Source organism: Macaca thibetana, chromosome 2 (genome assembly GCF_024542745.1).
Source record: "Macaca thibetana thibetana isolate TM-01 chromosome 2, ASM2454274v1, whole genome shotgun sequence".
In the NCBI taxonomy this organism is placed as follows: Eukaryota; Metazoa; Chordata; class Mammalia; order Primates; family Cercopithecidae; genus Macaca; species Macaca thibetana.
Window position 1 is genome coordinate 118,205,062 of NC_065579.1, and position 25,708 is coordinate 118,230,769.

Below are 25,708 nucleotides of genomic sequence, written 5' to 3' on the forward strand. Positions count from 1 at the left end.
TAAGGACACCTAGGATGATGCTGTGTACCTGATAAATATTAAATGAATTCAATTAAAGTGAAGGCATATACATAGGTTTCTTTTCAGAAGAACTGAGATCGTCTTTATCACTGGGTGGTAAATGTACGCTTTCAAGCTCCATTTGCTATGACTTGAATTAGAATAATATTTTAAGACTTGCAAAATGTCCACCAGTTCCAGAACTCTTCTCTTGGGAAAAGCAACTATCCCTTTGATTTTGACAAGGCTTTCCAAAACATGGCTTCATTTCTTGGTATTTATCTGTCATAGGTGGATGACCTCATAGAAACAGTGACTGATAAATCCATGAAGTTATTGGCCCAAAGACATGCTGAGCTTCAACGGTGTGAGTTTCTGGGGGATGAAATTCTTCAGTCTTCTAAACAGTTCCAGAGGATATCCAAGAGAACCATGAGGAAGTATAAATTTAAAAATGTGTGTTTCCCATGTACCTGCTGCTGCTGCTTCTGACTTTGTTCCTGATTCTTTAAAAGTTATCTTCCCTAGGCTGGGCGTGGTGGCTCACGCCTGTAATCTCAGCACTTTGGGAGGCCGAGGCAGGCGGATCCTTTGAGGTCTGGAGTTCAAAACCAGCCTGGCCAACATGGTGAAACCCCATCTCTACTAAAAATACAAAAATTAGCCAGGTGTGGTGGCAGGCGCCTATAATCCCAGCTATTCGGGGGGCTGAGACAGGAGAATTGCTTGAACCTGGGAGGCAGAGGCTGCAGTGAGCCGAGATCGCACCACTGCACTACAGCCTGGGTGACAGCGCAAGACTCCATCTCAAAAATAAATAAATAAAAGTTATCTTCCAAGAGACTCTTATCTTTACTTAATCCTGAAAAAATCTCTCTAGTGAATTAATCAACGGGGGTGGGGATGGGGAGACAGCATTTAAAAAAAATTCTACCCAATAGTCCTTTAAAAAATAAATATCTTTTTTGAAAAACTGGTATTTGTCTGGGGCACAGTGGCTCATGCCTATACTCCCAGCACTTTGGGAGGCTGAGGTGGGTGGATCACGTGAACCCAGGAGTTTGAGACCAGCTTGGGCAATATAGTGAGAATCTGTTACTACAAAAAACTTTTAAAAATTAGCTGGGTATGGTGATGTGTTGCCTGTAGTCCCAGCTACTTGGGAGGCTGACATAGAAGAATTGCTTAAGCCTGGGAGGTCAAGGCTACAGTGAGCTGTGATCAAGCCACTACACTCCAGCCTGGATGACAGGGCAAGACTCTGTCTCAGAAAAGAAAAAAAAAATTGATTTTTAATTCTGAGTCAATATAGGCAAATTGTTGTTTCATAATTTTTACTAATAATGGAAAATAGAAACATTTGTCACAGCATAGCAATTCTGCAAAGAAATTTCTCCCATGACTTGCCAGATGAAATTAGAGGAAGTATTAAAAGTGAAGTCACTTTTAATATGACTACAACTGCGCTAATTTTAAACTTTCATTTTTAAGATAAAAATTATTATTAAAATTACAAAAATATAACATCATTAAGGTATGATTCATGCAAAGTGTCATGTTTCTTAACTAAAATAAATGGATAAGGATGGAGCCGAACAAGTATTACACGTATAATGAAATACTTAAGAAAATCACAAGTGATTCAGCCTTAGCTTAATTTTTAAAAAGATAATAAATTCTTTATGCAAGACAATCTTTTTTTTTTTTTAGATGGAGTTTCACTCTTATTGCCCAGGCTGGAGTGCAATGGCGCAATCTTGGTTTACCGCAACCTTTGCCTCCTGGGTTCAAATGATTCTCCTTCCTCAGCCTCCTGAGTAGCTGGGATTATAGGCAGGTGCCACCATACCCGGCTAATTTTGTATTTTTTTTAGTAGAGACGGGGTTTCTTCGTGTTGGTCAGGCTGGTCTCGAACTCCTGACCTCAGGTGATCTGCCTGCATTGGCCTCCCAAAGTGCTGGGATTACAGACGTGAGCCACCGCGCCTGGCCTATGCAAGACAATCTTAACAAACTATTTACTTCAAACAACTCTTCACTTTATCAGTACATTTTTTTCTACTGAAAATGATTCCTAAAGAACAAAACAGTAGAGAAAAGATATCAACAAAACATTTGAGAATTATATTCCTCACATATTAAGGCGAGATATAGAAAGTAATGCGCATTATTTTACTTTGCATCTTATAATTACCTCTCATACCAGTGACTTTTAACAGCCTGGAACCTCTCTATACAATAAGCATACACCACAAACATTTTGCATGTAATTTCACAGATTCATGGCCCTCCTAAAGCCTCTTCATAGACTCCATTTTCAGAAGTGTAACCATTTCCAGAAATTGGCCCATTTTCCCAGTACATCCTAGAAATGCCAACTTCTAACAATTTTCAACTTATTTTGTAAGCCAGTCAATGTTACCAGTTAAAAACTACCTGGAATATTAATGAGCACAAACATATCCAGCTTAAAAGCATTTTATTAAGCATTTTTCGATGTTGCTTCCTACCACTTAAGAATAAAAAAATGCATTTTAATAAAAACAAATCTATACTGAAGTCATTTTCCTTTGTGTGAGGAAATATGAATGAAATACACATTCATATTTAAAAACAGAGTATTTTACTGCCAAAACTTTAAATATCTCAAGAGCACACCACATTTTAAACACATTATGGTCACGTAGCTATTTCAATATTCCTGGGAGTGGTGGGCGATTAGCCTGTCTATGGCTTAGGATCTGTTTCCATGCTTGCTTCCTGAGCGTCTTCTACCTCTGAGAGTTTTTCATCATCTGTAATTGAGAAGGAAACATAAAACCTTAATCAAGTTTGCCTATGTTTTATATTCAATGAACACATGAAAACATGTTTATCCTGTATTAGCCAATACAATTAAAGCAAAGATGGCTACTAGTTGAATCAAACTTTCAAATTTATGTGACAGATTTCACTTAAAAAAAAAAAAATCTGGGCAGGGTCTGGTGGCTCACACCTGTAATCCCAGCACTTTGGGAGGCCGAGGCAGGTGGATCATTAGAGGTCAGGAATTCAAGACCAGCCTACCCTACATGGTAAAATCCCATCTCTACTAAGAATACTAAAATTAGCTGGGCGTGGTTGCATGCACCTGTAATTCCAGCTACTCGGGAGGCTAAGGCATGAGAATCACTTGAGCCTGCAAGGTGGGGATTGCAGTGAGCCAAGATTGTGTCACTGCACTCCAGCCTGGGTGACAGGAAGACTGTCTCAAAAAAAAAAAAAAAAAAAAAAAATCTGGGTCTTAGGCTATTCTTTAAAACAATCAAAAGATCAGGTAATACAAAAATTTCTAACTGTCTACAGTGAATATAAAGAGCAAGTCTCCAGTTCTCCAAAGTACCCACCACTCAGTGGGTATGCAAATGTTCTTATGTACTGATTCCTTATTATTGCCTGCCTGGGTCCTGAGTTATTACATTATAGTAATCAACTACAGTGAACCAAGAAAGATTCCAAATCTATCATCCTTGAATTTTTCTTAATTTAAACCACTATGTATATCTTTAAATCCCATATTACCACAAATTATGACTTTTCTACATATATTCAAGAAAGTTGAACTTGAGTACCTTCTAACGTCATCCAGCTATATTGTTCAGAAATAGAAGGTATACTCTCTCTCCAAGATACATATTTCAAAAGATACATTCCTGGGTCATTTAAAAAATCTTCATAAACATTTATTTTGAGACTATTTCTACTTACTTTCCAATGTTTGCTGAAGTTCATGGATGGTACTAAGAAGAACGTGAAACTGTTTCCGTCTCAATTCCAGCTGTGTTAACAAGAAAAAAATTTATACAAATGATGACCTATATATATAGATATATAGACAGACAGATAGACAGATCACAAAGGCTAAATATATGTGCAAATACCTTATCTTCAACACTTTCTTTAATGTGTGAAAGATGCTCTAATTCTTTTCCCAGAGCCTCTAGTTCCCTGGAAATAAAACAGTGTTACATTTTGCTGAATGGGGGAAAAGAGATTACAATTAATACCTAACTTTTTAGTTACTAGATAGGATTTTTAAAATTAAAAAAAAAAGACTTATAAGGAGTTATAACACTCCACTATGGTGAAACTTCTGAAGCTGGGGATGATTTCTTCTTAACTTCTAAATATGGATTTACTTTCACTAAAATTACATTTTTGGATACATTTTTAAAGTACAGAAAAACACAGATAATAAAATAACAAGACCCAAGAAATGATACATATTGTGAAGCTTAACTTCAAGGGTTTTTTTTTTTTTGGTAAAAGAAATAAAACATTGCCAATTAACCTGTAATATCCTTTGAATCTTACCTCTAGACCTCTATCCTGGGCTGTTTTATCTCCTCTACCTCCCACTCAGGCAACTACTATATCATTCTAATTCTTTTTTATGCATATACTTGTATCTCTGAATAATATACAGTATTGGTATATAATATTTGAAAGGGGGTTCTAACTTTTATAAATGGTTATTATTCTTTGTTTCAGGAATGTAGTAATAATTTAAAATTTATTATGTGTCTTTTCACTATGTTTTGAGAGCTGTGTTTTAAAAGGGCATAACTAGTTTATTGTTTTTAACTGAAATTCAGTATTTTAATATATGAAGACCATATTCTATTTGTCCATTGTCCTATTGATGAATATTACATGCATTTATTTCAGACATATAAGTGTTAAGGTCAGAGGGAAATAAAATTTAACAGAGAAGTATGGGAAAATATAATATTGAAGATCTGACCCCTCCTTTTGAAACATATTTATTCTGCAAAAAATGAAATGCCTAGGGTAGTTTATGAGCATTTATGTATAAAGGTTAGTTCCTTTCAAAGTAAAACTCTACACTTACTTTAATGTCTCATGCCTGTCTGGATGGTGTTGAATCACTTTTGCCAAAGCATCATATTCTGAAAGACATAAAAATATTTATCAAACTAAGGGTTTTTTGAATATGAATTATCAAAACAAAAATGTATAATATCAACAAAAATGTATAATATCACAAACCTCTTCTAATCACTTCCCTAGTACATCAAGAAATGAAATCATTGAAAGATGAGTATTGCCAGTTTTAGTTGACTGAGTTATAATTATAATGATACACAACATCAAAAGTGTTCCAAACAGGGGTTTTAGCTCCCACTTTTTTTCCATTTATATGTCGTGGACAGAATATAAGAGGTCAGCATAAGCATAAGCAAATTTAAGTTATTATTGATTATCAAATAGACTGATTCTGAGAAGGATCTTACTCACTAGTTGTCTAAAAAATAAAATAAAATAAAATAAAATAAAATCAGTAAATATATCCTACCATTAGTTTGAGTTGTTAGTCAACAGCAAATTACACTTCTCACTCATTCCAAAAGTTAAGATTTCAGAAACGTGCAAATAACTTAAAATTCAGGTTCTACTTTCTGCTCCACTGAGACCTCCAAGATAAGTCATGTAACTTCTGTTAACCTTTCTTATGAAGTGATGAGTGATGAGTGGCAGGATTTACTTAAAAACCTCATTAACCAACGAAAACACTCCAAATATTTTTAAATGACTTTTGAACTGATACTAAGTTGGTATATCTTACTGTAAATAGGGCACCAAAACTTCACCATACACATTTTAAACTGAAAAAAACAACGTGTAAAAAGAGGAAATTAAGCTTCATCTTAATTAGTTCATTAAAAAGTGAACATTCATTGTTTTAGAACTGAGCATATTAATTCAATAAAAGTATGATTCTTTTGAACACAAATTTTTTGAATTACAAAATAATACATGCCCTATGTAAAACAAAACAAAACAAAAACAGAGAAAAGAACCTAAGCCATAAAAACTCACAACTTCAAAATAACCATTAACATTTTCTATTTTCTTCTAGTTTTTCACATCAATGTAACAGTTGTGATTACACATTATATTTTTTATTTTTATTTTTCTTCAATTTACATTTTAAGAACAGCATTGCCTCTAACATTAAAAATTGTCTTGAAATAGTATTTAGGAACTACATAAGGATATACTCTAACTTAAAAACAAGAGATTATAACAAAACTCAACTTTAACCTTCTTATTAGATATTGTAGGCCGTCTAGAAATGTTTGCTTGCTTTGTACTTAATGAAAACTCACAGAGTTTAAATTCCTTTCCATTTCATTTTTTGGAAAGTAGCTCTATTAAACAAACAAACTAAAAACCCAAACCATAAATCTAGTATATTTATGTAAATCGCCTCTGCTGATTAACTATAACATTATTTAGGCAAAAGGGTCCAAGATGGTAAAAATTTAATACTTAAGAAATACTGGGATAAGAAAAAAAAAGAGAAAAACAAAAGAAATACTTAGATAATCAACATAATCCAGCAAAAACATTCTTTTCAACACAGACCTCCTTCTGTATTTTAAAGAATAATATAGTTCTAAGGAATTAAAATTTGGATTTTTTTTTTAAATCAAGGTTGATTCAGGCTGCAGATTATACCTCACAACATTAAAAACTGCATGAAAATAGTAGTCAGTAATAATGTATTTGCACATTAAATCCCTCAAAACCCTTACCTTGGCGATTTTTTCGTATTCGTTTTGCTTGAAGAATTTGCTTTTTGCACTCAGCAATTTTTTCATGTGCTCCAGCTATGCTACATTCTATATGAGAAGGTTTTTAAAAGATAGTGGTAACAAAATCAATAATCTATTTTTAATTTTAAAATGCATTTATAAATTAAATTCTATTGGTAACAAAATAGACACTAGTATTTTAAAAAAACAGCTGTAACCCAAAGTACTATATCATGTTAGAATATGCATTTTTATAGCTAACATTTACTGTATTCTTTCCATTAATACAGTAATTGTTATTATTCTTTTACCACCAATCAAAGAAAAGTGTTAGCAGATATTGTTTCCTTTAGACCATAAAAAATAAAATTACAGATAGAAACATTAAGATTCTTTACCTATTTCCTTGTAAATTTTTTCATAATTTTCCATTTCTCTGAGATTCATATCATATACTAGTAAAGTTTTGCCCATTGAAAATTCACATTGAGACAGCGTGCTCAGCATACGTTGGTACTGGCTATACCTAATGAAAAAGAGAGAAAACCAAAATAAGGATGCTTGTGGATTGACAAAAATGAACTGTTATAATGCAGGCAAATATTTGCTAATTAAATTATACCAAGTTCTGAGAGAATCATTTGCTTATTTAAAATAATTTAGAATATCTGTCCCTTAAGTTTTCTTTTTATCAAATGTAGTATTCTTGAATTTAACTACTTTAGTTACAAATGCAAAGATGGGACTGCTGTTCTTATCAATACACGTTTTATTCAAACAATTATTTGAATTTTGTTTAAAAGACTAAAAAATACTTTAAGATGTTTTTTTAACTTCACAGTTCTGTTCCCACAATTTTTTCACTCTATAAAATCATTTATATGGAAAGCAAATTCAAATGAGGAAAAGTTTACTATGTTAAAAAATAAATAAATATAGTTGAGCATGGTAGCTCATGTCTGTAATTCTGACATTTTGGGAAGCCAAGGTGGGCAGATCACTTAAGGCTAGGAGTTCGACACCAGCCTGGCCAACATGGTGAAACCCCATCTCTACTAAAAATACAAAAATTAGTCAGGCATGGTGGTGCTTGCCTATAATCCCAGCTACTCAGGAGGTTGAGGCACCAGTACTGCTTGAACCTGGGAGGTGGAGGTTGCAGTGAGCCAAGATTGTGCCATTATTGCACTACAGCCTGAGCAATAGAATGAGACTCTGTCTCAAAGAAAAAAAAAAAAAAAATTAGATATACGTGTGTGTGTGTGTGTGTGTGTGTATGTGTGTGTGTGTATCAGGTTGGTGCAAAACTAATCGCGGTTAATCGTGTCAACTTAATATATACATACATAGCGGTAGCCTTTTATTAGCAAAGGAGAAAATTCCATTTAGATATTTTATCCTATTAAACACTTATATCATAAAAGTAACCAAACTAATGAGTCTGAATTTAATCTTCATTTCTCCTTCAATCCTCCTTCTCCATGTTTTAATAAACATATGGGAGGCCTCTGAAGAGAAGAAAAGGCCAAGAAAATCTACTCTCGATTAAGAGTTGACTCCACTGGACATTTAAGGTGAGTGAAAATTTGATCTATTCACAGGACCTCAATATATGGCCTAAAATCACATTAGGACATTGGTATGGAAACAACAGTGAAATGAAATACCCCTCTTCCTGGGACCCAGAGTTGCACCATTTAATGAAACTCTTCACTAGCAGATTAATTCTCCGATCATCTCCAGCACCATCTCCATCAATGAGGAGACGCTTCCGTATAACTTCATCTGCAGGAAAGAAGGCCAATGTTACCATCTGGCTCTTGGTAACTTTCAAGCACAAATAACCAGTATGACTGTTCATTTGTTTATTCAAAAGAAAATTATTGAAATGTAAATGTATTTAATGCCACTGAACTGTACACTTAAAAATGGCCAACTAAAATGGTAATTTTGTTATGCATATTTTATGTTACTGCATATAATAAAAAATATTTATATAGTAAAGGAAAAAGAAAGTTATTGCATGACTATCGTGTGTCAGGTATTGTTCTAGGGGTTGGAGTAATAGCAGTGAAAAGATGTCCTTACAGAGTTGGCAGTCTACTGGGTTGTTGAGTGGAAATAATCTTCAGGTACAATGAAGGAAACAAAATAACCTGCCCAGACAGACAGAAGTTCAAATGCTCATGTTTTTGGTTGGTGAGAGGCATTGATAAAAGGAATAGATAGGAAATATTTAAAAGATGTAGTAGCAAACTAGGAAAAAAGAATGAGATGGGTCAGGGAAAAAGTAATGGATTTGTTAGATAAACATATAATTTAAGGCTGGGTGTGGTGGCTAATGCCTGTAATCTCAACAGTTTGGGAGGCTGAGGCTGGAGTATCGCTTGAGACCGGGAGTTTGAGACCAGCCTGAGCAACACAGTGAGACTCTGATCCTGTGAAAAATAAAAATTAGCTCGGTGTGGTGGCATGTGCCTATTAGTCCCAGTAACTTGGGAGGCTGAGGTAGGAGGATCACTTGAGCCTGGGAGATCAAGGTTGCAGCAAGCCATGATCTCACCACTGGACTCCAGTGCCTATTGGCAACAAAGCGAGAAGCTGTCTCTGAAAAAAATAAAAAATGAAAATAAAATTAAATTTAAAAAGTATATATATAGTTATCTGTAAGGTTTCTTTCCCCATGAGGATTTTTTTTTAACAATACTGTCTGACTTTCGCCCCAAGGAAAAGAAAGAGAGAGAGAAGAAGAACAAACAAAAACAAAAACAAGTAGATGACAATGATGGCCAACAAGCGGGGTCCACATCTGTCTGCCTGGCAGTCCTGAGCTAGTGTTCTTTCCTGGACAAAATGATGCTGGATCATAACAAGAGCAAGGCAAATTAAAACCATAGTAAAACATCATTTTTCATCTATCAGACTGGCAAAAGATCTGATAAAACGGTTGGGCAAGGGTGTTAGAAAACTGCACTTTTATACACGAATAAAATGCAAACTGGTAATTCTTTGTAGGGCCACTGAACGGTAACAAATAAAATTAAAAACGCACATACCTTTCTGACCCCATAATTCCAATTCTAGAAATTTGTCCTATAGAAGTGCACTCATGCACAAAGACAGACATAAAGGAATGTTCTTAGTGGTGCTGTTTATAGTAGAAAGATTGCAAACCTATTCATCAGTAAGAAACTGATTAAATGATTAAACATTCACATAATGTCATAGTATGAGCCAAAAGAATAGTGCAGATATACTGATACCAAAAAACTCTCCTTAGATATGTTAAACAAAATGAAAACAAAACAGGTATTGAAAAGCATATACAATATGTTACCATATGTGCAGAAAAAGGAGGCTTTGCGTGTGTGCGCATGTGCATCACACATGCATGTGTATATTCAGAGACTATCCTTGGAGGGATCCACAAGAAACTTGTAACAGTGGTTATTTCTGGTAAGAGGGACTACAGATAGAGGTGGGAAAAGATATAATTTTCCTGTATGTCTTTGTAGAATTTGGGGGGTTTTCTGTTTTGTTTTTTATAGTATGCATTCATTATTTTTTAAAATAAATTTAAAGTGTGAATAATTCCTGGAGAGCCTCCATGCTGAATCAACAGCAAAATCTTTAAACAATAGTTCCTGTGTGTAGGCAGAAGTATTTTTGAGCGCAGGTGCAGCGGAGATAAACTTTGGAAGGCAGATGGCTCCAGTTTTAAAATATATTCTGTGATAACATCAGATAAACATTTTTAGAATTGGGTTTGGTTCTCAGAGTCATGGCTTTGACAGGCTGCTCAAGCTACATATTCATCAAGTGTTTTAATTTTACATTTTAAAAATACAAACTAATGCTTTCAGTTTTTTAACCACCAACATTATCTGAAAAGACTGAGACAAATAAAACATAGTCCTTGAAGAGATTAAAATGCAGAAAATAAATATTAATAGAATTTTCTTACTACAAATGTTTTAACCTTATTAAAAAGAAGCATCTAGTGGGTGAATCTGGTGGCACTGATGGTATTCAACAGTTCCTTTGTTAGTCTTATCTGTGTTCTCAAGTCTCTAAGAAATACCATTTTTTCCCCACATGCCTGGATCTCCAACTCTAGTGAGGACTGGGGATTTCAAATGTAAACACATTCAAGTAATAGGAAAACAATATCTGAGGCAAACTGGAGAGTGAGTGCCCTGATTGAGAGGAAAAAAATATTAACATATGTAACAGAGATTAAAGTTTGATGCTGTGGTTTGAATGTCCTCTCCAAAACTCATGTTGAAATTTAACAGCCACTGAAACGATCTGAATAGACACTTCTCAAAAGAAGACATACAGATGGCCAACAGGTATATGAAAAAATTCTCAACATCACTAATCAGGGAAATGCAAATCAAAACCACAGTGAGATACTGGCTCACCCCACTGAGAGAGGTTATTACCAAAAAGACAAACAATAACAAGTGTTGGTGAGGATGTGAAGAAAGCAGAACCCTTATACACTATTGGTGGGAATGTAAATTAATACAGGTATTATGGAAAACAAAATGGAGAGTCCTCAAAAAACTGAAAATATGAGCTGGAGAATTCACAACCTAAGTGTCCACTGATCAATGAGTGAATAAAGAAAATGTGGTATCTATACACCAAGCAATACAACTCAGCCATAAAAAGGAATGAAATAGCATCTTTTGCAGCAACCTGGATGGAGCTGGAGGCCATTATTCTAAGCGAAGTAACATAGGAATGGATAATCAAATACTGTATGTACTCATTTATAAGTGGGAGCTAAGCTATGAGGACACAAAGACATACAGAATGACATAATGGACTCTGGAGATTCACAAGGTGAAGGTTGGGAGAGGGGAGAGGGGTGAGGGGAAAAAAAACTACATTGGGTACATTGAGTATAAGCACACTACTTGTGTAGTATACTACACAGGTGAGAGGTGCACTAAAATATCAGAATTCACCACTGATCTGGCTCTGTCACCCAGGCTGGAATGTAGTGGCATGATCTCAGCTCACTGCAACCTCCACCTACTGGGTTCAAGCCATCCTCCCACCTGAGCCTCCCAAGCAGCTGTGACTACAGGTACAGGCCATCATGCCCAGCTAATTTTTGTATTTTTTGTAGAGACAGAGTTTCACCATGCTACCGAGGCTGGTCTCAAACTCCTGAACTCAAGTGATACACATGCCTCGGCTTCCCAAGTGCTGGAATTACAGGCATGAGCCTCTGTGCCTGCCCCAACCCACCCAAAAAATGTATGTATATATGTTTGTTTGTTTGGAGACGGAGTCTCACTCCTTCACCAAGGCTAGAGTACAGTGGCGTGATCTCGGCTTACTGCAACCTCTATCTCCTGGGTTCAAGCAATTCTCCTGCCTCAGCCTTCCGAGTAGCTGGGACTACAGGCATGTGCCACCATGCCCAGCTAATTTTGTATTTTCAGTAGAGATGAAGTTTAACCATCTTGGCCAGGCTGGTCTCAAACTCCTGACCTCAAATGATCCGCCTACCTTGGCCTCTCAAAGTGCTGGGATTACAGGCATGAGCCATTGTGCCAGGCCTCAATAATTACTTTAAAATTAAAAATAGAACTACCATATGATCCAGCAATCCCACTACTGTTGATGTGTCCAAAGGAAATGAAATCAGTATGTCAAAGAGGTATCTGCACTCCAACGTTTATAGCAGCCTTATTCACAATAGCCAAGGTATAGAATCATCTTGGATGTTCACCAACAGACGAATGAATAAAAAAAAAAAAAACGTGGGCTGGGCGTGGTGGCTCACGCCTGTAATCCCAGCACTTTTGGAGGCCAAGGTGGGTGGATCACGAGGTCAGGAGTTCGAGACCATCCTGGCTAACACAGTGAAACTCCCTCACTACTAAAAATACTGGCTGGGCGTGGTGATCGGCGCCTGTAGTCCCAGCTACTCAGGAGGCTGAGGCAGGAGAATGGCGTGAACCTGGGAGGCGGAGCTTGCAGTGAGCCGAGATTGCACCACTGCACTCCAGCCTGGGTGACAGAGTGAGACTCTGTCTCAAAAAAAAACAAAAAATTGTGGATGTGGTGTGTGTGTGTGTGTGTGTGTATATAGTGTGTATGTGTATACACATATACACATACACTTAAACACACACATATATATATACACATACAAAATGAAATACTATTCAGCCATTAAAAGGAGGACACCCTGTCATTTCAACAACATGGATGAACTTGGAGAACATTATGCTAGGTGAAATAAGGCAGGCACAGAGATATAAATAATGCATGATCACACTTATATATGGAAGCTTAAAAAGTTGGTCTCACAGAAGTAGAGAGTATAATGGTGGTTACCAAAGGCTGGGGTGGCTAGGGAGAAGGAGGTTGGGGAAATGTTGGTCAAAAGATACATACTTACAGTTAGGCAGGAGGTATAAATTTCAAGAGATCTAATTGTACAGCAAGGTGACTACAGTTAATGATGATATAGTGTATTCTTGAAAAATATAAAAAGAGTGAATGTTATATGCTCTCATCACAAAAATGAGAACTCTGTGAGGTAATGCATTTGTTAATTAGCTAGTTAACTATTCCACAATGTATATATACTTCAACAAATCACGCTATACACAACAAAAACACACAATGTTATCTGTCAGTTTAAAATAAACACATAAGAAAGAAGGAAGTTTAATTGCCATCATGCCGGTTTTAAGAGGGGGAACCCGGAAGAGGTGACTGAAGAGGTGATTAGGTCATTAGGGCTCTGCCCTGATGAACAGGCTTATGCAGCTATTGTAGAAATAGGTTAGTAATCTTGGAGTGAGCTCCTGATAAAAGGGTGAGTTCAGCTCCATTTCTTTTCTCCATCTCACGCTCTCCTTTGCCATGTGATACTTTTTGCCATGTTATGACACAGCAAGAAAACTCTCACCAGATTTGGCCCTTTGATCTTGAATTTCCCACCCTCTAGAACCATGAGTCAAATAAATTTCTATTGTTTATAAATTACCCATTCCCTGGTATTCTGTCACAGCCTCGGAAAACAGAATAAGACGGAAAATCGTACTGGCAGTGTGGCTGTTGCTATAACAAATATCTGAAAATGTGGAAGTGGCAAGTGTTGCCCAAGTCTAGAATCATAAATAAAGACTTAAAATAAAGTCTTTAAATTTGTTGTAATTTTGTCTTTTGACAGATGACCACAAAAGGACCTGGAGACAGCTGATGACCTGAGACTCCTTGAGGAACATAGGAAAAGGTGATGCTAACCTTCTTTTTTGGGGGTGGGGTGTACTATCTCCTTCACACAGCCCTGAGGGTTAAGTCCCTCTCAGATCTGAGCTCTGCTCTCTTAAGCATTTAAGCTCACTGATATCTTTGGCTTTGGGGGTATCAAGGTTAGTTTGTGCTGTGAGAGAACATTTGACTTTGGAGTACCTAGGGTTAGTTTGTACTGTGGCAGGGCACATGACTTCTGGGTTCATAGTGGCTGACAAGTCACTGGCAAGGGCTACATTGTTTTGGCTCCCACTCTGGTGATATGCATGATGCCATAAAAGGCTTGGGTCAAGCCCTGAAGAATGTGGCTGGACAGAAATATGGGTTGCATCCCATTGGTGACCAGCATATGGCCGGAGGGAAAGGTGGGTTACACTCTTTGTGGCTAACACAGAGGGCTGCAGTAGTAAAGGTAACCAACAGCAGTCACAGCAAGTGGTTATTACCATGGGGTGAAGGGGGGCATGAACTCTGGCTTTTGGAATTCATAGGTATGTGTGTTTTTTCTTACATATTTAGATGAGGGAGGCCTCAGGCATCTGACTGGGTCAGACAAAAACGAAACTGAAACGTCATTGGCTCAGTGGGTCAAGGCAATCTCAAAGCCAAAGCCATTTTGGCTTTGGAAGACCCAATATCCAACATCAAATGGTTTCTTTAATTTCTAAAGATCTGAGTACCCTGCCTTCTGGCCAATCTGTCTTTTTTGTGTATGAGGTTTCTGGTTCTGGAAGCTACAAATATTTACAAATGGCAAAATCTTACAAAAGATAATTCAGAATTATGATGCCATTACATGGAATGTTCCAGATGAAAAAGACTATTCATCTAAGAAGTGCACTCAAACCCCAAGCCTCCCAAATTACTCAGAGAGAACAGAATTCTTATTGGTATTCAGAAGCCTCAAAGAGACAACAGTGCTCTAAAATCACCTTTTAAAAAGATTCACTGTAAAGAGCTAATAAAAGCTGGAAATGGAAGATATTCCCTTACCAAGGATGGTAAAACTGATGTAACTCCTACTGCCTCCCTCTCTCTTACATTGCCTGAATATTTACAATCTACTCCTAAGTATTCAGTCTGCTTTGTCTGAATTGCCATTCTTCCCTGAAAAAAGCAGTTAAACAGTTTCCTTATAAGAGAATCATTTGAAAAATCAGGAGATAATCCCCAAGTGACTTGTACTCCCTGGACAAAAATGGACTTCAGGGCCACAGTTCAAGATTTTCCTAAACCTACAGAAGAATTTCACAAGTTTTCTGAAGAATTCAGGGTCTTACTAGTAACTCATTATTTTTAAATTTTTATTTTTTTAGATGGAGTTTCGCTCTTGTTGTCCAGGCTGGAGTGCAATGGCGCAATCTCTGCTCACTGCAACCTCCACCTCCTGGGTTCAAGCTATTTTCCTGCCTCAGTCTCCCGAGTAGCTGGGATTACAGGCACCCGCCACCACGCCCGGCTAATTTTTTTGTAGTTTTAGTAGAGACGCGGTTTCACCATGTTGGCCAGGCTGGTCTCAAACTCCTGACCTCAGGTGATCCACCCACCTTGGCCTCCCAAAGTGCTGGGATTATAGGCACGAGCCACCATGCCTGGCCTTACTGGTAATTTATAACCCCAGTATACTTGATTTGTACCAACTAGTACATGTATTGGTGTAATCTAGGGAGCCCCACATGGATGAAAGAGGCAGAATGGCAGTCTCCTGAGAATTCTATCAAGTACCCAGCAAGCTCTGTCCAATCTACTTATGGGTCAGGCAAAACCCAAAAGACTGCAGATTACCTTTTGAAAAGCCATTCCCCAAGTATTTCAGCTCCATGGCAACTGACAACCTAGAATGACATTTGGGCCTGTCCTAGGGTGCTTCCCCAAATAAGCAATCCCTAAAACAGCAGTTTCCAAAAATTCACTGCCATTTGTGCAAACAACCAGGACATTGGAAAAAGGACTGCTGAAAAAATTTTCCAGGAAAGCCCCTAAAATCAGGCTTCCCACCCACCCTGTGACAAAAAAAGTTCCTATAAATCTGGTATGTATTGGTATAAATGCTATCAGTCATAATTTTGGTTGAAAAATAACCAAATTTCCTTGTCAATTTCATCATTATTATAATGAACTCTCATCAGGTTTTAACCATGGCCATTTTAAGTCATGTTGTCAACAGTGAATTGTTTTGGTTCTAATGCCTTTTATGAAAGCTTTTGCAAGCAATTATAATCCTAAAGTGCTGTGTCTCCAAAAAGCTATATCAGAAGAATGAAAAGAAGGCCGGGTGCAGTGGCTTACGCCTGTAATCCCAGCACTTTGGGAGGCAGAGGCGAGCAGATCACTTGAGGTCAGGAGTTGAGACCAGCCTGGCCAACAAGGCGAAACCCTGTTTCTACTAAAAATATAAAAATTAGCTGGGTGTAGGGTTGCGTGCCTGTAATCCCAGCTACTCAGGAGGCTGAGGCAGGAGAACTGCTTGAACCCAGGACGCAGAGGTTGCAGTGAGCCAAGATCGTGCAATTGCACTCTAGCCTGGGCAACAGAGTGAGACTCTGTCTCAAAAAAAAAAAAAAAAGAAACTCTGACATGACTTTTAGTTTGTACCATTGGACAAAATTTCCAAAATTTTAATGAAGAAACTGTAAACTAAAAATAAAATTCTAAGCCCTTCACTCAATTGAATGGACCTCCATTCAATAGGCCAAAGGCTTTCCAAAGTAAACCTGAAAAACTAGTTTAGGCCATGATGGGAATGGGGGTAGGGTCAGAATGCCTCATTATACCCTCCTTCTAGAATTCAGGCACAACTGACCAGCATGAGCATTAAAATAGAGATCTTAAGACTGACCAAACAGACTCTTTGTACCAATAAGATACATCACATGACAGCAGACATTGAAAGAAATTGAAGTATTTTACTCCGAAATATATTTCTTTGATGTATTTAAAAATGGCCCTGCAAAGTTGTCTCTTGTCAGGGAAATCTACATTCTGTGGAGAATCCCCTTCCCCTTCCAGGTCTTTTCCTGATCCAGAGATTGACTAAGAGTCTGGCACCTTTTTAAGTCTGATAAGAAATATTTACCATCTATTCTCTGTGAAGCCTGCTAGCTGAAGGTTTCACGTCTATAAGAACCTTGGCCTCCACAACCCCTTATGTTAACACAGAAATTCCTTTCTATTGATTCCAGGTCTTTAGCTCATAACTTAACCAATTACCAATCAGAAAATCAACTCCACCTAGGAGCTGGAAGTCCTCCCCACCCCCCACCTTCCAGTTGTCCTGTCTTTCTGTACTGAACCAATATACATCTTACGTGTATTCATGGATGTCTGCCTGTAACTTCTGTCGCCCTAAAATATATAAAATCAGCTGTAACTCAACCACCTTCAGCACATCTCAGGACCTCCTGATGCTGTGTCCTGGGCATGTCTTTAACCTTGGCAAAATAAACTCCTAAATCTATTAAGACTTGTCTCAGACACTTTTTGGTCTACGAATCTGATGGGTTTGTAAAACTGCTAACCAAGATCAAACAGAGAATGAATTAATTACATGAGACTGATTGAACTGATAAATAAAAACTATGGGTTTTCATGGTTTCTTTATTTGAAACATTGCTGGTTCTTTTAATATTTTGTTTTACAGATTTAAGGAAACTTCTTTTTTTTGAAAGCTATGTATAGTTTACAGCAATTTGGTAAAGCATACTTTTATGAATAAAAATAGAAACATTTGCTTTTCCTTTCTACCTGATGATACCTCCAGAATTTGGAAACTATTTGTTAGTACTGTTATTTTTATGGCAAGTTGGTTGTCTGCGTAAGTTCAATAAAGAATCTGTTCTCTTTAACAGGATAAAATTGGAAACACTGGTTATATTATCAAGGCTCTGACAGGAATACCGTATTTGAAAATGTGCTTAGAATGCCTAGCTTCAGCTGGGCATGGTGGCTCACGCCTGTAATCCCAGCACTTTGGGAGGCCGAGGTGGGTGAATCATCTGAGGTCAGGAGTTCGAGACCATTCTGGCCAACATGGTGAAACCCTGTCTCTATTAAAAATACAAAAATTGGCCGGGTGTGGTGGCATGAGCCTGTAATCCCAACTACTCGGGAGGCTGAGGCAGCACAATTGCTTGAACTCAGGAGGCAGAGGTTGCAGTGGGCCAAGACTGCGTCACTGCCCTCTAGCCTGGGTGACAGAGTGAGACTCCATCTCAAAAAAAAAAAAAAAAGAATGCCTAGCTTCAAAGGTTCTCAGCATTATAGTGAATGAGTAAAGGCTGTCACTTCCTGGCAGGCCCATGAACCTCAAGGTACTAGATATAGCAGGCAAAGTCTGATATGTGCCTTCATTTGGCTTCCTAACATTGAGAGGTTTCTAAAAGTCTAATCTGAGATGCCTTGTCAAAGTTCGCAGCAAAGCAAATCTAAAAGATGGCTATGTAGTTATTCTTGCTGCACTTTTATAAATAATCAGACAAATTGGTCTGCAATTATCTTTTGTAGAAATGAGGGTGAATGTAGAGAAAAAAATTATGTTAAAAAAGTTATAGTGGCCTTGTTATTAGATTGTAGCCTGGCTCATTGTTTTTGCTTTCTTTTTTCTTTTTCTCCTTTTTTTTTTTTACTAGTAGACTAGACTGGATTCTGAATTCTTATATCTGGCTAAGACTCTCAAATAACAAAAACGGCTGTTTCTCAAGCCCTATAAGCTAAAGCTGGACAACTCGATGTAAATTTCAGGGGAGATGTCTCATACCTGATACATATGCCACATAAAGAATTCACCAGAATGCCTGATGTCACATCAGAGACAATCAAACTCCAAATCAGGATGAGAAGTTGTCGACTTCATGTTGTGGACAACTTTTCCCAAGACCATTGGAATAAGACTCCCCATCATAAGACTCTTACTCCTCTTAATTATTCCTTATTTATGCCTACTTCTTTACCTTGACAGGATAATGCTATACATTTTCACAATCAGTACTTCCTAGAGGTAACTTGGGACTGCTGGCTTTTTATTTATTTATTTATTTATTTATTTAGAGATGGAGTCTCACTGCCATTGCCCAAGCTAGAGTACAGTGGTGTGATCTTGGCTCACTGCAACCTCTGCCTCCCAGGGACTGCCGGCTTTTATTTATTTATTTATTTATTTATTTAGAGATGGAGTCTCACTCCCATTGCCCAAGCTAGAGTGCAGTGGTATGATCTTGGCTCACTGCAACCTCTGCCTCCCAGGTTCAAGCAATTCCCCTACCTCAGCCTCCCAAGTAGCTGGGATTATAGGCACGTACCACCACATCCAGCTAATTTTGTTTTTATTTTTAAGAGAGACAGGGTTTCACCATGTTGGCCAAGCTGGTCTCAAACTCCTGACCTCAAATGATCCACCCACCTTGGCCTCCCAAAATGCTGGGATTATAGGCATGAGCCACAACACCTGGCCTCTGCTTTAATTTAAGATAGTCATGGGATACTAGATTACCTACTAAACAAGGAGCAATCTGTGCAATTTATTTTTATTTTATTTTATTTTATTTTTGAGGTGAGTCTCGCTGTCGCCTAGCCTGGAGTAGAGTGGCACAATCTTGGCTCATGGCAACCTCCGTCTCCTGGGTTCAAGCAATTCCCCTGCCTCAGCCTCCCTAGTAGCTGCGATTACAGGCGCCTACCTCCACGCTCAGCTAAATTTTGTATTTTAGTAGAAATGGGGTTTCACCATGTTAGTTAGGGTGGTCTCAAACTCCTGACCTCAGCAATTCACCTCCCTTAGACTCCCAAAGTGTTGGGATTACAGGCGTGAGCCCACTGCACCTGACCTCTGCTTTAATTTAACATAGTCATGGGAGGCTATCTTACCAACTAATTAAACAGGGATCAATCTGTGCAACTGATATTTCTTTCTTTTTTTTTTTTTTTTTTTGAGACGGAGTCTCCCTCTGTGTCCCAGGCTGGAGTGCAGTGGCGCGATCTCGGCTCACTGCAAGCTCCGCCTCCCAGGTTCACGCCATTCTCCTGCCTCAGCCTCCCGAGTAGCTGGGACTACAGGCACCCGCCACCGCGCCCGGCTAATTTTTTGTATTTTTAGTAGAGACGGGGTTTCACCGTGATCTCGATCTCCTGACCTTGTGATCCGCCCACCTCGGCCTCCCAAAGTGCTGGGATTACAGGCGTGGGCCACCGCGCCTGGCAGCAACTTATATTTCTTGTTGCACATAAATACATTGGGTATTGTAGAGCAGATTACTTTGTTAAAACATATAGACTCCTCATCTAGCTATTTGATTTTAGTTGGTTTGGCTCATGGGGATCCTGGCTAAGGAGAAAGCTCCAAACTCTTCATATTTTCCACCTGCTAATCACAACAGTAGTCTCCCTGGTGTACTGTATCTTCTCAAAAAGTTTTAAATGTTTCCAGAGAGCCATCTGTCAAACATCAGATGGTATGTCTCTAGCTGGAACAACAAAAACTCAAACAAACTTATAATAATGGGGAGGACACAATAAGCTATAAACACATGCTGAGACTAGAAACTCAAAATGATGGCAACTGAGTAGTACTGATGACCTAAGTTTTGATTACACTCTCACCTACATAACAACCTAACCAAAAGGCAAACTGTCAAATAAAAATTACAGGAGGCCACTGTTTTGGACTAAGTTCTTGTACTATGTCCCAATGGACCAGACTAAAACTCAAAATGGAGTTACCCATGCTAAAGTTTCATGCCTCCAAACCTAGACTAAGTTGTTACCCAACCTTCTAAGAGATCAGAAGAGCAGGATAACAGCTAATTTCCCAAAGAGGCCAGTTTAAATCTTCAGTGGGCATAATAATGAAGTTCCTTCTACTTCAGTCCTTGCTTCTCTACAAAAAAGGTAGGCTGAAATAACCTCATGTTAACTAATCAGTTTTTTCTATTGTTGGCCTCTCTGTCCCCACCTTACAAGAAGAGTAGCTTTGAAATGACTAATATGCTATCTGTTTTGTGCTTCTACTTTCTTTAGCCCTTCTTTGTATATAAAGCCAGCCTCTGCTGCTCAGCTCATTGGAACACTTATTCCATTTTATGGAATGATGTGTGGACCAAGTCTAGACTCGAGAATAAAGCCAATTGAGATCTTTAAACTGAAAAATAAACTTCAAGGCTGTCCCTCCCACCACACACCCAGGCCCAGAACTCTAGGAGGGCAGAATGGTTTTGGAGGACTGACCTAGGGTGCCCTCCATAGGTTTGCTGCCCAGAGCTACCTTGGGTCTCTGTTCCCTGCATTCCAGTACAGTGCTCCTCAGCCACCCCAGCCGTGGTTCAAGAAGGCCCAAGTGCAACTTGACCCACTATTTGGGAAGATACAGCCATAAAACTTGGCAGCATCTACATGATGCTAACTCTGCAGGCATGCAGAGTGCAAGTTGTTCTCTGACCTTCCAAGAGATCCACCTAGATTTCAAAGGATGTTGTGGACAGCCTAGAAGCCCAGACAGAGACCCATCAAATGGGCACAAGGAGTCCCTACTAGTGCAGTGCTGAGCAGTATAGATACCCTGGAAGGATATACAAAAAACTAATATAAGGGGCTACACCAAGAGAGAAGGCAGTATAAGTGGGGTGGATGGGGAACAGACTGGAAGATTGGAGATTATCTTTTTATATTATTTGAATTTTGAGCCATAGGAGTACTCAAGACCTGTTAGCTGTTGTTAAAAAAGAAAGCTGAAATCCTTTCCTTCTTCTCACCCCAGGCAGGGAGAAAGCTGTGCTCTAGCAGAGGCTTGGTGGGGAATGAAAGGCTGAATCTGGGGCATGAGTGTGTTAGAACACTAGGGAGCCTGGATGAGTGAAGACAAATAGCAGGACCCAAAGATATATAGGCAGTTGGGGGTCAGATTTTGGGAGTCCGCACCAGTAAATACTATACTTGTACACCTTGCTGGTAGGAAAATGGGAGTTGCTAAAGATTCATGGGCCAGAATTTTTAGGAGGATGTACAAAATGGATTGTAACTGGGAAAAGCCCAGAGGCAGGGAGGCTAGTTAGGAGGCTACCAAAGCATATACAGTTAGGAGCTAACATGGCCTGAACTAAAAAGGAGAGATTAGAATCACAGGTCCTGGCTGGGCACAATAGCTCATGTCTGTAATCCCAGCACTTTGAGAGGCCAAGGTGGGCAGATCACTTGAGGTCAGGAGTTCGATACCAGCGTGGACAACATGTTGAAGCCTTGTCTCTCCTAAAAATACAAACATTAGCTGGGCGTGGTGGCGTGCGCCTGTAATCCCAGCTACTTAGGAGGCTGAGACAGGAGAATTGCTTGAACTCTGGAGGCAGAGTTTGCAGTGAGCCTACATCTCACCACTGCACTCTAGACCGGGTGGCAGAATGAGACTCCATCTCAAAACAGAAAAAAAAAAAAAAAAAAAAAAAAAAAGAATCACAAGTCCTAGAAGGCAGGTTAGGACTGAGCAGACGACTTGGTTAGGAAAGAACAGGGGCCAATGCCAACACTGGGGTGGCACAAGTAGGAGTGTGGCACCCCTAGTTCTGGCAGCACAGGGAATCCCCTGTCCAGGCATTCACAGGCCCTCCTCCCACTCAGCCCTATCCCTCTTTAGTCTAAGCACATCTCACAGTCAACTGCCTGGGCCAGAAAAAAAAAAAAACAAAAAACTGGAGCCAATGTTTTGGTTAGTCCACCCAGTGCTTACTGTGTGTGCATGTGTGTATATTCACATAAGACAAACATTCGACTTCATCTGTAAAATGGGAATAAAACTATCTACTTTGTAGAAATATTGGGAAACTTAAGGGAAATAAAAGTATACAAAGGAGCACAATGTCTATCTATAGTAGGCAAACAAAAAATATGTTATCCTTATCTTTATATTAAATTTAATCCACAACTTGTATCATCCTATAAAAGAGTAAATGTTGAAGATTTATCTATAGCTATATCTATGTAGATACATAGTAGGCATTTATGCATATGACGTTTTGCCCAGTTAGGATTCCTTACAAATTTGCTTCTGTCTCAACCTTACTGGGAAGGTCATGGTGTTTCTAGCTTAAATTGTGCATAGACAGTTGCTGCCTAGAAAACTCTGTGGACAAGAATTACTGAAATAACATGTACAAAGTGCAGAGCACCGCTCCAACAGAAACAAAATAAAACAAAAAGGTAAGCTCTCAGTTTGAGAATAGCCTCTGTTCTTTTTAAATTTAAAGATGGGCTGCTGCTGATAGTTACTAACACAAATGGCATGAGCATTATTATTTTTAATGACGTTTTATCAATTAGCTCCATACTGAACACACTTAAAACATGTTTTGTTTACTATACACATTGACTTCACAAATTATCGTGCTTGAAACCCTCTGTAAGCAATCTGAATGCTTATATTAGTAATTCTGCTGGGCTTTGGTCTATCCTGTAAAAACAGTAAAGGTGGCTTAGCAGATTTTATTTTTGTTATTTTATTGATGTTATCAATATCACTCCTTAGTTGTCATAATTACTTTCTTTACTATGAGGATCAACATCATCTGGAAGGAGTTTCTAAACCAAAATACTTGACACCTGCTGTGAGGATGGTGGTTTTCCACCTGGCTTTAGGGGTTGAAGGACGACGGCTGGATAATACCATCCATCTAGCTCCTGGAAAGACTGTGGAGTGTGAATCTGAGTCAAGAAAAGGAGGCAGCAATTAACTTCTTATATTAATTAGTAAGTAATATGACCACACATTGTCTAGTGTATACTGTCTATGAGGCAGGGGCATGAGATACATATTTGCTCATCAAAATGCCTCATATCCAATATGCCTAAACGTTAACCACTGAAGACATAAAAAACAGGATTGGTTTAACAGTAGACTATTATCACAATTCTAGAACTTATGACTTCCTACTGGATTTGGTTATACATTGTACCATAATTGCACATACAAAATATCTGTCTTTCAAAATCAGTTTACAATCAGTAATGACACATTTATGCTGAAATGTAAATATTCACTTGCAAAATGGGATACATATATGCCAACACATACCCAGAAGAAATATAAAATTACTCAAGACACCAAATAAGCCTCAAAAAGTCCTTTCAAGAAGTTAGATCTTAAAACTCTATTTTTCATAAGCATAAAGGCAGGAAGAAATGACTCCTTTACAGTTACTAGAGCAATTCTAGATTTCCAGGCCTCTGGACAGATGACACAGCCATTTTAGCTATGCTCTCATTTTATCATAAAAGGGAGTTTCTCATAAATCCAGACTAATATTCCTTTCAAAATTCATAATTGTTCTTTCCCTATATTTGCCATTAAAACCTTGATTACAAAACAATTTTAGAGACAGGTCAAGGCTTGACAACCAGTGGCAATAGCATCACGGTTATGTAACTCCCTGCTAAGGCTAAATTACAGGTCAAATGTGGCTCCCTTTGAGGGAGGGCTGCAATCTCACCTGCCTTTGTGAACTAGTAATCCTGTGATCTACCAGTGAGGATTAGCATTTCCTTTCTAAATGCAGTTTGGCAAAAAGTTCTGTAGGTGCCAAACTGAAAGCCACAGGAAGGGATAACAATTTCAGACAGGATTATAGTGGGGGAAAACAACTAGCTACTAAGGCACTACAGCAAGATATACCAAAATCAAAGACACATTTACCTTTTGACTTATCTTTTAGAAATTATTCCCACAAGTACACGAATATATCTATGCAAATATCTCCATTGTAACACTGTTTGGAACAGTAAAAAACTGAAAACAAACTAAATGCCAATAGAGGATCTGTCTAAAAAATTAATAGAGTATACACACTGATATAAAAGAATAAGGTAGATTTATATTCAAAAGAGCTCCATGATAAGCTAAAAATTAAAACAATTGAACTCATGGAGGTAGACAGTAGAGATGGTTATGAGAGGCTGGGAAGAGCCGTGGGGTGTTTGGTGGCAGGGGAGGAGCAGGGATGCTTAATGGGTACAAAAATATAGTTAGAGTGAATAGGATCTAGTATTTGATAGCACAATAGGATGATTACCGTCAACAATAATGTATTGTACATTTTATACCAACTAAAAGAGCATAACTAGAATGTCTATAACAAATGATAAATGCTTGAAGATAATGGATATCCTATCTACCCTGCTGGGATTATTTTGCATTGTATGTATGTATCAAAACATCTCATGTACCCCATAAATATATGCACCTACTACATCATTTTAAAAAACTTTTACAGGTACACAGAAGTTGAATACAGACCAGCGTGTAAATGACTGTATAAAATTTTCAAGCATATATGCCTACTGGTATACTAGCCAACATATATATAACACTTAAATATGCTAAGTACTGTTTTAGATGCTTTTCACATATAAACACACTTAATCTACACAACAGCATTAGATAGATAGATAGATAGATAGATAGATAGATAGATAGATAGATAGATAATTTTTGAGACAGAGTCTGTCGCCCAGGCTGGAGTACAGTGGCGCCATCTCAGTTCACTGCAAGCTCCGCCTCCCGGGTTCACGCCATTCTACTGCCCCAGCCTCCTGAATAGCTGGGACTACAGGTGCCCACCACCACGTCTGGCTAATTTTTTTTGTATTTTTAGTAGAGATGGGGTTCACCGTGTTAGCCAGGATGGTCTCGATCTCCTGACCTTGTGATCCGCCCGTCTCGGCCTACCAAAGTGCTGGGATTACAGGTGTGAGCCACTGTGCCTGGCCGCATTATAGATATTCTTATCCCTATTTTACCAATAAAAAAACACCTGGCCAAAAAGTAAATGTCACAGGAAGTAAGGAAT

At 38.3% G+C, this 25,708-nt stretch overlaps 2 protein-coding genes across 3 annotated transcripts in view; one reads left to right on the forward strand and one right to left on the reverse strand.

The window, feature by feature from the left end:
• The window catches only part of C2H3orf49 (chromosome 2 C3orf49 homolog), a 30,999-nt gene extending 13,652 nt beyond the window's left edge, over positions 1–17,347 (forward strand). Inside the window, exons 5-7 of the mRNA XM_050781254.1 lie at positions 292–456; positions 13,804–13,866; positions 17,069–17,347. Of these exons, the coding sequence (XP_050637211.1) occupies positions 292–456; positions 13,804–13,833 (195 nt within the window). The 3' untranslated portion in view covers positions 13,834–13,866; positions 17,069–17,347. The remainder of the gene's footprint in view (positions 1–291; positions 457–13,803; positions 13,867–17,068) is intronic.
• The window catches only part of THOC7 (THO complex subunit 7), a 738,093-nt gene continuing 714,849 nt past the window's right edge, over positions 2,465–25,708 (reverse strand). The window contains exons 3-9 of one of the 2 annotated variants that reach the window (XM_050781260.1): positions 8,267–8,384; positions 6,998–7,125; positions 6,600–6,686; positions 4,892–4,949; positions 3,921–3,987; positions 3,748–3,817; positions 2,465–2,795 (exon numbers count right to left, since the gene is read on the reverse strand). In XM_050781260.1, the coding sequence (XP_050637217.1) occupies positions 2,728–2,795; positions 3,748–3,817; positions 3,921–3,987; positions 4,892–4,949; positions 6,600–6,686; positions 6,998–7,125; positions 8,267–8,384 (596 nt within the window). In that variant the 3' untranslated portion in view covers positions 2,465–2,727. The remainder of the gene's footprint in view (positions 2,796–3,747; positions 3,818–3,920; positions 3,988–4,891; positions 4,950–6,599; positions 6,687–6,997; positions 7,126–8,266; positions 8,385–25,708) is intronic. The other variant, XM_050781261.1, reaches the window with a different exon arrangement.